This window comes from Apus apus, chromosome 1 (assembly GCF_020740795.1).
Source record: "Apus apus isolate bApuApu2 chromosome 1, bApuApu2.pri.cur, whole genome shotgun sequence".
Classification (NCBI taxonomy): domain Eukaryota; kingdom Metazoa; phylum Chordata; class Aves; order Apodiformes; family Apodidae; genus Apus; species Apus apus.
Window position 1 is genome coordinate 43,672,153 of NC_067282.1, and position 13,035 is coordinate 43,685,187.

At 35.4% G+C, this 13,035-nt stretch overlaps 1 protein-coding gene across 14 annotated transcripts in view; it reads right to left on the reverse strand.

The window, feature by feature from the left end:
- MYCBP2 (MYC binding protein 2) overlaps window positions 1–13,035 on the reverse strand; it is a 190,187-nt gene that overhangs the window by 117,742 nt on the left and 59,410 nt on the right. For 13 of the 14 annotated variants that reach the window (XM_051608381.1, XM_051608380.1, XM_051608394.1 and 10 more), the window contains exons 17-18: window positions 12,218–12,319; window positions 6,036–6,143 (exon numbers count right to left, since the gene is read on the reverse strand). In XM_051608381.1, coding sequence (XP_051464341.1) covers window positions 6,036–6,143; window positions 12,218–12,319 — 210 coding nt within the window. The remainder of the gene's footprint in view (window positions 1–6,035; window positions 6,144–12,217; window positions 12,320–13,035) is intronic. The other variant, XM_051608388.1, reaches the window with a different exon arrangement.

Consider the following 13,035-nt stretch of genomic DNA (forward strand, 5'->3'; position numbering starts at 1 on the left):
TCCCACTGATTACTGCTCGATTACCTGAACAGATATAGGGAAAAAAAATCCTGCTTGAAGCAGTCAAGGTGCTGTTAATTTGGAACTATTGTTTTTACACATTTTCCTGAATAACTGTTAGTGGAAGTCTGGAGACTTCATTATTCATTGTGTGCAGCATAGCACTTACAGACTTACAAATCTTTTCAAATATAACTATGGCTTTATCCATATTGCTCAAAATTTCTCTCTTTTTTTATTGCATGGAAACTCCTGATACAATAAAGTTATTTCAGCACTTCTATTACAAACCAGTTTTTTAAAAAAACTGTTTCAGAAATGAAGCTATTTTCTAGTGATTGACTACAGAAACTGTATGAATTTCCATGTAATTTACATCTGTAATGGTAAAGTGCAAATAGGTATTAAGTACTGCTTTTGAAGAATTAGGTTTAAGAGCATTAAAAATGTGGACATCTTTCATCAAAAAGAATTACACTTGCACTACATACTGGATATGTGTGAAATGGAGACATGGTAAAGGAATTGTCTGGCTCTCGGAAATGCCATGGGATTTTTGAGGTTTTTCCAACAGTGTGAGTTCTGCACTACCAGACTGTGTGCAAATTAGAATAAATATTTCTTAAGATCTGTCTGCAGCCTTTTTTTTTTTGTATCATTAAGAAAAGTAAATACCAAGAGATAGAACCACTATTTAACAACAAAAAACCCTGAGAACACTGTTGGTTTTTTTTCTCCTTGTCATGTAATTCTGCCTTAATATGCTTCAAGTATTTTAATTAACAATTTGGCTATTTCTCAAATACAGTAACTTTAAATTTTATGTCTATGCTTGCATTAAACTATACACAACAAAGTTACTCGAGAAGCGGTTCTAAGGGCTAATTCTGCCTCCAGAATTATTTCTTCAGCAAGTGATACACTTGGTACTTCCCTCTTTGAAATGAGCTTTTCAGACATGAGCAGAAAAAAAGCTAACTGTTCTGCAAGTTCACCTGTGATCCTTCTCTCTTCCCCCCTCAATCACTGATAACTGAAACAAAAAAAAAATTCTAAGCTCTCCCAATGTGCAAATGCACTTGAACAGACAGGTGCCAGGAAAGCACATGTCCAGTAAGAATACCTCATGGCTGCACCCACTTCCTATAGTGAAATGAACTACACAGCAGCCATGTCACCTATGCAGAGTTATATTAATAAAATAAAGCACAAGTTGTATTCTGGTAATTTAACAGTGGCATATCACGTGATCTGCAAACACCTGAAGAGGTACATGGGCATTTCTTGCCTCACTGTAAGAAAAACAAACTTGCTCGTAAGTGCTTCCAAAATTATGAGTAAATAGTTGAGGATTGTTGTTTTCTGAAATGATAAATATGTGATACTGTTTTTAAATAAAAAATAATTCTAGATATACTCCCATTTTTTTCTAAAGTTGCAAATGAAAGCATAACACTGTGTTACCCTTAGGGAAACATTCAATGCTATTGTGCAAGATGTAGAGAGAAGTACATTTGCGATGAATGTATGAAACAAATTTTGAAATTCCTTATACGAGACAGAAATTTGTTTTTAAGAAAAAAGATTTGATATTTTCAAACTCCCAAGCTAACTTCTCAAAGCCTTTAATAATGCAAGAATAGAAGCAACTGTCTTCCATATACATTGAGCTTTTCTTTAAACAATTCTACACACATGCATTACATTAGAAGTAATATCAAAACAACTGTTCCTAAAAGGGAAGCATAGAAAGACAGACTAGAGAAGCAGGGACTCTGCTGTTTGAGTGAAGGAACCTTGAAAGCAGAACAGATACTCTCAGTGTTATCCAAGTGGCCTACCACTGAACAGAAACTTTGACACTTTCATCTCTCGGAGAGAAGAAAGCACCAAGGAAAAGCTCCAAAGTGCTTCCTGCCATCAACACTGAGAGGTGGGATCCATGGACAACTTAACCAAGATGAAAACCCATCACTGGGATCTTCTACAGTTGGGAAAGTAAAGTGAGATAACTGGAAATACAACCAAGCTCCACACCTTCTCCCCTCCATCTTCCTTAGAAAATTCTGAATAACTCCTGAAGACAATTTTTCACTCAGTGAAACATGCTCAAAAGTTCTCTTTTAGTCTCTACAGCAAGTGAAGTCACAAAGCCAAAGAGACCACTGCTGGCAAAAAAATCCCAAACACGGTTACAGAATCGGATTTCAGACTGGAGGAATACCACTCTGTTACTGTTCCTCATCTGCAGTAAGGGTGATATTTTGTTTCTCACTGACCATCTTTGGTGGAGGCAAAAAGTGCTTCTACAGAAGTTAAATGCACTTGTCCCCACAGATGAAAAGCTTTAATGTAATATGACTCTACACAAAAATAATCTTAGAATAACTGTCTCTTTATACCACATCACTGGCCAGCAAATCTTTGCTCAGTTTAGCAGTGATTAACCAAATAAAGCATATCAAGCCAAGTTGCTTGTTAATATCTGTGATGTTCCACCCTCACAGGATTTCTTAATGCCTTAATATCATCTATAGGATTTATATACAACAACATCACTTGAAGAAATCTGTGTGTGACAGCTGCCTTCTTGGCTATCCACCACCAACTTCAGCTAAAATACCTGTAACCAGTATTGTAACAACAGTGCAGCAAGGAAGAAACCTACCTCTGGTTGTGAAAATCATCCATCCTATGAGGGCAGAAAAAAAACGTAGTTTCATTGTATGCTTGAGAAGTTGCTACACAGCTTATTTGAGCTCGTGGGTGAAATTTGATATGCAGAACCACAAGTGCATAACACTTAGGATACTGTGATAACGAACTTGCATTCTTGTGGTAAACTCAGTGGTAACTGTGTCCTGAGTTTTTGTACCAGTATTGGCTTACCTGTTCAGCTCAGCCAAAAAGTAAACGTGAACAGGAATTTACTGGCCAAATAATCTATTCTGTTATCTGACCTGGATGCAAGTTAAACTGCAATACTGAGCCATAGTAAAGTACATCCACCATATACTTATTTTTCTATGCAATACAAACAAAAATAAGTGTATTTGGCTGACAGCGTGAAATTGTGGGTATTTCCTGTGACACAGACACCTTGCCAGTATGTTTTGGAGGAGCAGAGATCCACCTCCAGCCTCTTTTCCAGAGGACAGGAAACAGGAAAGCTGCTTTCATTGTTGGCTTCTTGAATTAGGTATTCAGCTTTAAATCACAGGTGGCCAAAAGGCACACATTTACAAGTTACCTTAATTCTCCACAGATAACAAAAGGACCTTACAAAATGACAGTGACAAACTTTCAAAAAAATGGGTATTTTGATGAAGCTGAAGGAGTTTTCAGCTGGGCAATTCAACAGGAGAATTCCATAGGTGAAAAACATGTCAAACTGATAATATGTACAAGTACATATCAGTTATATACTCCTTTAATTAGGCCATTAACTTTCAGTCCTGAAGAAACTGTTCACATTCAAGTTTAAATATCATTCTGAAGAGAAGTTCTGCAGCCACAAACAGAGAAGCAGAAACAGGTACTGGCAAAGTTTAGTACTGGCCTTATTAGTATTACCAGTTGAAATACATTTTCCTTGCCTGAAAATCTTGAAGGTCTAGTTGGTGTGAAGAGTTACAAAACTACTTTGGTGGAAATGTCTAAGGTAAGAATGCAGTTTGGGAAGCACCACATTCAAAAGTAAACCAAAAGAACGTGCTGATTTCAGTGTTACAAGTGTCCTTTTACTGACATCAACATCCCTGCTTTAGATGGCTTAATTATTGCTTTTATATTCTATTTATAGTAAAAGAGGCACGCCATTCAAGATGCAGTATACTTTCTCTTTTATGATTCCCACCTCCCCCATTACTTTGATAACAACCCACTTCACCCGTTTTCCTTTCTCCCTTGAAAGCCCCTCCAAAAGTTAAGGGGCATTTCTAGTGGAATTAATGGCTCTTCTGAGAATCAACTTTCTGAGGCAGAGAAGGGTTGCAAAGTTTACTTATTCAAAGATACTACAATCTTCCTTATCAGGAGACACAAAGAATTTAAAGAAACTGAACATTTCTTCACATATAGCCTTCTTCAAGGAAAAAGAAACATCCAGTTCTACAGAGGACATCTGACAAAATTTTTCACCACAATACAGCCCTTTCCATTGTTCTTTTAATTCCAAGAAGCAACGTAAATGTCAAACTGATATACTAATGAGTATACCTCTTGTAAGGAGATACTTGAGCTGAAGTGTGCTCTGACTACTAACACATGCCAAAAAGGTGCAGATGGAGGTAGGATGATCCTCCTTTAAGCACTTGCCTATGAGTCAAGGGCTTGCAAGCAGCACAAGCAGCAGCAGTATCCAGCTCAGGAACACTGGCCATCAGCAAACTGTCACTCAAATGACAGCATTTAGGTTCTGTATGTTTTGTCTTTCAACATCCAACTTCTCCCAGGGAGATTATGATATGTTATTCTACTTAATCCATTAAGAATTAAAGATCAGATTTTATGTTTCCCAAATAGACTGAATATGGAGTTAAGCTTTTTTCAGTGATGACCAGTGATAGGACAAGGAGTAATGAATACAAATTGGAGCATAGGAGGTTTAAGGTGAATATCAGAATTTTTTTTTTTACTGTGAGAGTGACAGAGCACTGGAACAGGCTGCCCAGGGAGGTTGTGGAGTCTCCTTCTCTGGAGACATTCAAAACCCGCCTGGACGCCTTCCTGTGTGATTGCTCTAGGTGATCCTGCTCTGGCAGGGGGGTTGGACTAGATGATCTTTCGAGGTCCCTTCCAACCCCTATGATTCTATGATTCTATGAATATATGTTAGTCAAATACGAAAAACCAGATTCTACTCTCATTTCCATAAAATGAACTTAAGATGGATTTCAGGATCCAGTACGTTCATAACTAGGTGGGACTATCATCCACACACACTGAAAGAATATCTCAAAAAGCTTCAAACTGTCAATTTGTTTGCGTACATGCCAAATACTACAAATACCTTCCATTAATTCAACTCAAATGCCATTCTAACAGTTCCTTCCATATGTACTTATTCTTTAAAAAATAGTTCAAGTGTTTGAGATCCTCACAATTTTAGAAGCTTTCTACTTTCATCACATCTGTCATCTCTAGCTTATATATTTATCCTTTCTATATAAATATCTATGTACAAAGACATTCATATACAAACTACAACCAGATTTGATACAGATCAACTTTAATACATTCAGTAAAACTTTTCAGTAATACACTACTTCTTCTTAAAAAAAAAATAAATCACAAACATCTGAATAAATTATACATTTAGAAACTCTAAGTATGAATTGACCTCCTAGCCATACAAAAACATCAGAAATACTAAAAACACCTCCTTATTTACATTCTACAAAAGAATATTTAACTCAAGAATACTGCACTGTAAAACCTATACTTTGGATTTGTATTCTCTCCATTCAAAGCTAGTAGAAAAAGGAAGAAAAAAGTGTCGTTTATAATTTAAAATATTTCATTTCTTAAAAAATGCTTGTTAAAGATAATATACCTATGAAAAATGTTATACTACAATGAACAGCTCTGGGATTGATGTGTTAAAGCAATCACCCCAGATACACAATACAAAGGGCCAAAAAAACAAACGCAACACAGTCTGAGTCACTGGAAGGTGCTGAAGTTTCCTACAGTAAAATTAAAGAACCTTTAAAACAGCATTAGAAAGTAGACCAAAAAATAAAAAAAACAGAAAGACAATGTGTGTTTCATAAAAAGCCAGCAAACAAACAAAAAGCAAACACCAAGAAAAAAGGAAAGAAAACCCAAGATGATGCAGACTATAAAAACTTCAAATTTTTAAAAAAGCTCAACATTTAAATGCATTTTCTTTCTCCTCAGGTAATGAGATACTAACAAGAAGAAAGGCAGAACTCACTTTGTGCAGTTCTTTGAAAAGAGAGATTCAGCGCATGGAAGAAGTGACTGGGAGGATGGGCTTATTTCCACCCTAGCCAATAAGGAAGACCAAATACCTTTGTGCTTGTCCCGTTTATGCTTTAGCTGTGCTGGATGGGGTCTGATTCTGGCTAGAGCCTGTTCTCGATGGTTCATAAAAATAGGACCAGGAAATACAAGGGGGCCTGAGGAGAAACATTTTGCACATGCATAGGAAAGCTCATAAAATGAAAACAGTGTGTTAAACAAAATTCAAATTAAAAGCAATGAAAAAAATTAATTGTATCATAAACTTGTTTTCCTAAATTCAAAAGACACTAAATAAAAAGAAGCTGTCATTTACTGATAAGGCCAAAATATTATGCAAAGAAACAGTAACTATCCCACAGTGACAATGTTACCTGAACTTCTAAGTATGCAACTGTAGCTCAAGCAATGGAAATACAGCAGACTCACACTGGAGTAAAATTCAATAGCAAATACCCATTACTGTCTTTAACAGTTAAAAAGATGAATTATCATGCCTTACATCCTACAACATTACATTTAAAATTTTAATTTGGAACAATATAATAACAATGCTAAATTTGTAAAACATAACCATACAACTGCTCATAATTTCTATATTTAAAATAGTTATCGCTTAGAAAGAAAACAGCTATCCAAACCACCTGATTCCATGAAGAAAATCATTCAAATAATATAATTCTTTCTCATCCACTTACTAATTTTGAAATGCATTTCAGTTATTTTTACAGTATTTCCCATCTATGTAAAGGTCTTCAAAAGAAGATCTGTATTTGAAGAAAGCAATGAGGTACATATTTAAACTTTACTCCAGACTACTATTTCTTCGTAAAATCTAGACTCAAGCAGTAATGTTTGAAGTTTCATTGAGGCAGATTATATGTAGGTCATGGACCAGCAGTTTGCTCCTTAAAGCTGCATAGGTACTTAGGTTAAGCATGCCACCAATGATTTCTGTGGAGTCATTTCCTTCTTCCAGAAGTCTCACGTTCAATAGAAATCATGAATCAGGAGCAGCTAATTCTGCCAGGTGCCACTCTTGCCATTCCTCAGGTTTGCAGACCCAGTCCTTACATGGACTTTCAAAAACTTCATTGATCATGTATGTTTCTACACCAGCAAAGATTTTTTTGTTTTGGTTCTACTGTTATATCTCAACTCCCAGAATAGTTCCCCTTGTTAACTAAGTACTCCTAATGATCCATGATTAAAATTTGCTTTTGCTTTACCTTCACCTTAAGGATCCTTCTTTTAACTGTCCTGCTAGCGCTCCCACTTTTCAGTCTCCTCTCAACTGCAGCTTCCACTTAACAGACACATTTTTGGTAAAGATTACTTTCTGCCAGTCCACTTGATGTGTTTAATATCCTGCTTCCCAGTGTTTAGACTTACACAAAAAATTATACTACACTTGCCCTCTTTCCAAGCTGGTGGGGAGGTACTGAGGAGTATACAGAGGCAGGGCAGGAAAAGTCAAGAAAGAGGAGAGAAACCAATGACAATAAGATTGTGAAAGCTAAAAATGTTGGAAGGACAAAAGGTGCAGAGGAAAGCTGGATGAAAAACAGGAGAAAATAAAAAGAAAAGGAGAGGAAAAAAAAAGTAATGGCACTTGCTTACTGAGCAGTTCCTAAAGCAATTAAACTCCCAAGAAATAGAGATGTGACACTATGACAAAAGCAAAACCCACATTAGAAAAGTTGCAAAAAGAGACAGAGACAACAAAGAATGTGGCTTCAAGCGTGTGGATCTAAGATATTTGTGGTTGATCAAGCAGAAGACCTCATCTCCAGATAACTTAGGCAAAAAGATCTGAAGTTCCAGAAAATGCCTGCACAACAAACAGCCCAGTGGACAAGACATAACCCTGACATAGCCACAGGGCTATGCCATAGCCAAGACAAAGCCACAGGGTGGGCTTTGGCATTTCAGTGCTAAGATAAAAGATAGCAAAAATAAAATTAAAAAAAAAAAAAAAGAGAGAGGAGAGCATTTCAGATGGACAGAGGAGGTGTTAGGGTGTATAAAAGCACTACAGGAGATTTGGGAGATAAGAGAACCTTGAGGAAGCATAAAGGGCTGTTAGGTCCAACATGGTGCTAGTACACCTCTGCCTTTAGTTGCCTCCTGACCAAAGCAGGATTTATCTTTGTTTCTTGATATTCCTACATACTTTACATTCCCATCTATTACACAAAGAACCAAAATAAATGCAATGTATCACCATTTCATAATGGTTTGTATCCAATCCATGTACCAGACCATGCAGGTCTGTCTTTCTCCTCAGCTTTTTATGCATGCTAAATCTGTAAGATGGTTACAATATGATAGAAAATATCTACATTTTGGTTATATTATGATGCCTGTATGTTCAGTCATGTCCTGGCAGGGTGTGAAGTACCTCCTCTCCTCCACAATAACACCAGAGGAAACAAAACAGTAGAACAATTAATACAGACCATATCTGCTCTCTGCTTACATCTGAGGTTGCCTATAAAAATGGAGCAGAGTTTCAATACTATGAATTATTCTGGTGGAACAATTCAGCCATGTAATAAACACTTCCTTTATTTTGATAAAAAATACCTGCCAAGGATCATTTGAAAAAGTCTTCTAGAAGCCTCTAGCATAGATCTACATGGGGAATAACAGCCTAATATCATTCTCAGTTATTTTTCTAGTAGTTCAAGTTAGAGAGATAACCAAAAAGGACAGTCACTGGTAGACAGCAGTGCTGTAATTCTAATTCAGTTGCTATTAGGATGCAAAAAGACATTAACTTTCTCCCTTTATTTTTCATAGAATGTTTTTTCATAACTCAGCTGGGAGGTTAAACTTTCCTAGCCTAGATCCTGCAGGATCCAGGCCTTTTAAGATGGACTTTGTCTGGCAGTGAATAAGAGCATAAAGGGAGGAAAAAATAAAAAAAACATTTATCCACAGAAATAATTTTATTTTCTAGCAAACCAGAATGTATTAATTAAATAATGCAGTGGACTACAGGAAAACATACACAATAACCGTCTCACATGCACTTCTGTGCTTTTGCATTCTTGGCCATCTAAGCACCTTGGCAGAACTATCCAAGTTTACTACACAATTTGAATTGGTTTTACACATATTTAGATCTCTTCTAGTATTGTTCCCTAAATAAATGCTGTTTGGCAAGCTGTAATTAGAAAAGACTGAAATTAACAATCTCAAACAGTAATTTAAACACCAGTGCCCTGAATGAAGCAGTGTACCTAAATTAGTACACAACTACACAACTGAAAATTCTCCCCTACGGAAAATTAAAAAGCACTATAAATTCAGGTTAAACAGGAAAATTCTAGACTGGATGGCACTTTATGTTGTAAAACCTTATTTTTGGCTTCTAGAACACTTGTAAGAAAAAAAAGGAGAGAAGTGGTGGGTTTTATTTGCTGTTGGGGGTTTGTTTTTGTTAATGATAAAATATGGAAGCAAACCCCTAATAAAGAAAATTAGTTATTTAATAGGCCAACAGGTGGGAAATTTTAAAGAAAAAATATTTCAGAAAATGAAACTGGGGACAAATGCTTAGCTTCAGTTCCACTGAAAGTGGAAAACATTATATTGAGATAATGTTCCACCTCTATAGCCTTAAGGAAAACTAAACTTCATACTCCTTTGAGGCAGGGATAACAGTTAAGGTGCATATTCTATAAAACTGTATTTTTCAGACTATGAGTGGGAATTTATAATGATGGTAGAAATATTCACAGAAAATGTCACTGTACCATGCAGGCAACTAAGGTTTACTGGAATTAGCTTATTTTGTTCTAAACACTGAAAATAAACACAGAATGCATATCTCTTCCTGTGTTTTTAAAGCTCTTTTCTTCTGACACTTAAACAGTACAAATGAGAAGTAAAAGGAAAATAATAGAGCTTTTAATAGGGGGCAAAAAAGAGACGCAGGTGATAAGACACAAGCATAAGGGGCAATTTGGAACAGACAGGGAATGATGGCAGTTATTATCTATGATAATTGTAATTTTGGCACTCTCTATTCTGAATACTTTGTGTAGTTTGTTAAATAAATGTGAAAGATACATTTCTGTATATAAACACAAAGTAAATTAAAAAACTAAGTATAAACCAGAACTGTTCTCATTAAGTCTACTATAAATCTGAGTTCTAAACCTATAATACAAGGATTTCTATTTTAAAAATAATTTTGTTAACAATAATAATCTCAGACAGAAATCACAAACTCAAGTACAACGTAATTTCCCAGAATCACACCTGTAGTGATTAAGGACAAAACCCTACAACTTTCTCTTGAAAGCTTTCTTAAACAGTATGTACGGATTTGATATTGTTTCAAGTAAAAAGGGTTGTTTGATTTTTGTTTTTTACAGAAACTTTGAATGAAATATAACCTCCAGGCCCTGAAAGCATGAAATAAATATTTTACTATAGAAAAAAGCTGCTCTTACACTTAATAAAAAATACTGCTTTTGAATAGATAGTTCTGCTATATATATAGGTATATGTTCAGCAATTAACAATTAGTGTTACTGACAAACTGATTACAATCCAGTAGTGGCTTGTGCAGATCTTGAAAAGATTCATATGATACTCAGCCTACCACAGTTAAACTAATTACTTAATCAGTTACACTTTAGAAAAAACATCAGCTCCTTCACTTCTCACCAGAATGTGACACAGTGAAAAGCTGAGAAACATGCATCAATAACTAACTATACACTATTCCCAGCTTTATCACATAAAACATCTTGAACTGAGGCTAATCTCAATACCTTCCTATTAAACATACCCATTACCTCCGGTAGCCATATAGGTATGGAATTTCAACGTTTTTTACTATACAGAGTATAATATGGATGTGTGCACCTAGCTGGCAGCAATATCTTTTTTGTTACAATCTGTATACACCTATCAAAGAGACAGATGTCATAAAAAAAGGAATAAGCTGCTCTGGTTTGACTTATAACCACAAAAATGGAAGAAAACTGAAATATTTCTCCTCTTGTGATTTTTTTTTTTCCCCCAACTGAAATTTATATCCCAGCTCTGTTATCGTTACCCTTCTGGGCTGAACATCAGCAGCTTTCAATAATACCCAGGCATTCAGTGAGGATTTAAGAAAAGGGTGACTTAGCTCTATTTGGCAGCAGTATGCAATGCAGCTCCAACATGACCTAGACACAGGGAGAAAAAAAAGGCTTCCCCTCTCCACCTCACTGCTAAAATTAACCACGAGTATTCAAAGACAAATAAATATTTTATTCATTTCCCCATGCATAGGAAACTATAAGCTTTCTCTTCCTTCTTGCTCCTTACTTCTGGTAAGACCAGTAATTTCTCACATGCAAGTGAAATAAAGCCACAGTTTGCCCCACAAGGTTCACTAGCACGGAGTCTAGGAACTAAGTTTGATCACAATGCATACTGTGTATCTGAGGAAAAACAGCACTTAATTCCTAAAAGGAAAATCACAACAGTATTTACTAGCACAGCAGGAGCTTGAGAACATAACATTTCATCAAGTCATTCCTCATCTCAAAAAACAATAATCCTACCAAGCACATCATCATGCTTCACTAAAATACTCTGACTTGCCTCAGTCTAAAAACATCAACTTTAAGTATTTATCATTAAGATGCTGGGGTATCCCAAGGTAGGTAATACACAAGGCAAAAACATTTTGAAACGATGTAGTCTTTAGTACTGTTTTTTAATTCAGTCAGTGACAATTTTTTCATGCTATTCAAATATATAAAAGTTCATCTGACAAAACAAGAAATTCTGCTTACTAATATAAAATGGTAATTAAAAAATTTATAGTAACAATACAATAATTCCTATTATAAGAAGCTAGCACTGGACAGGCTTGCAATCATTTAAATGTTTCATGTAAAAGGCATACAAACTCTTAATGTAAAAAATGTTTTAGCATCTACATTAAAAAAAAACCAACTAGGGGAAGAACAGAAAATAAAAATTGACTATATAGAAGTGACAGAAAATTCTACTTTTGACCATTAAAAACCTGATTCTTTTAAGTACACTTTGTTAAACACAGTTTTTTCACAATTTTCCAGAAGCATGCTAAATAAGATAAGGCAGCTGTTTAGGTTCTGTTTTTTGCTCACTGAAGCAAAACCGATTAATTTCCATTCTAAGAAAAAAAGACTAAGAAGTTTACTTAAACTATTCAAGACCCAATAAGAAAGCCACTTACCTCTTCCTTCTTCCAATCTATGTCTCCTATTTACACGTTGCCGTTTTTCTTCTTGCCGTAGCTGAAGGTGTTCTTCAATATTAACTCCAGGAACAGGGACAGCTGGATAGATTAAGGAAGTAAAACATGGAAAACTGTATTTTAACATTGTTATTCTTCCCATAAACCATAGATGAACGGAATGAAAACTGAAACCTACTTACTACCTGCTGTTTACATGGGTCTGACACAGTATTTAGAAATAAAGGGGTTGTGTAAATTTAGGCCTTGTTTCTCAATGTCCCGGTTTTCATGAATCTCCCACAATTCCAACATCACTGAACAGTATTTTGTACTTTCTTTCTGTTAGACATATATACTCATATTTAGTTATGTGTTGTCATGGTTATCTCAATTTTTTCCCAAAAACTTTCAGGAAGGATTATTATTTAAACAAGCATAACGTTGCTTGTGTTTTAAAAACATTTTACATAAATAAATTGTTTTGTAGTTAAGAATGCCTTACCACTATATGCTTTGTGCTAAGAAGCATGCAACTACTTTAATGCATGCACACATTTGTAAATCTGACTTATTTACCAAATGACCTAATTTAAGAGGAATTTAAAACAAAATGATAATTACTTTATTAACCAGAAAACATGACTTGAACGAATGCAAAAATAAAACTACTATAAGCACTACCTTTTTCCAATGCTTTTTCAGCAAACTGCAACAACCTAAATAAATATACATCATTCCCAATATCAAATAAGAACTCCCACTGGAAGTATTGTCACTTCTCTCCAGACAAATGTGGTTAATACCCTCACCTCAAT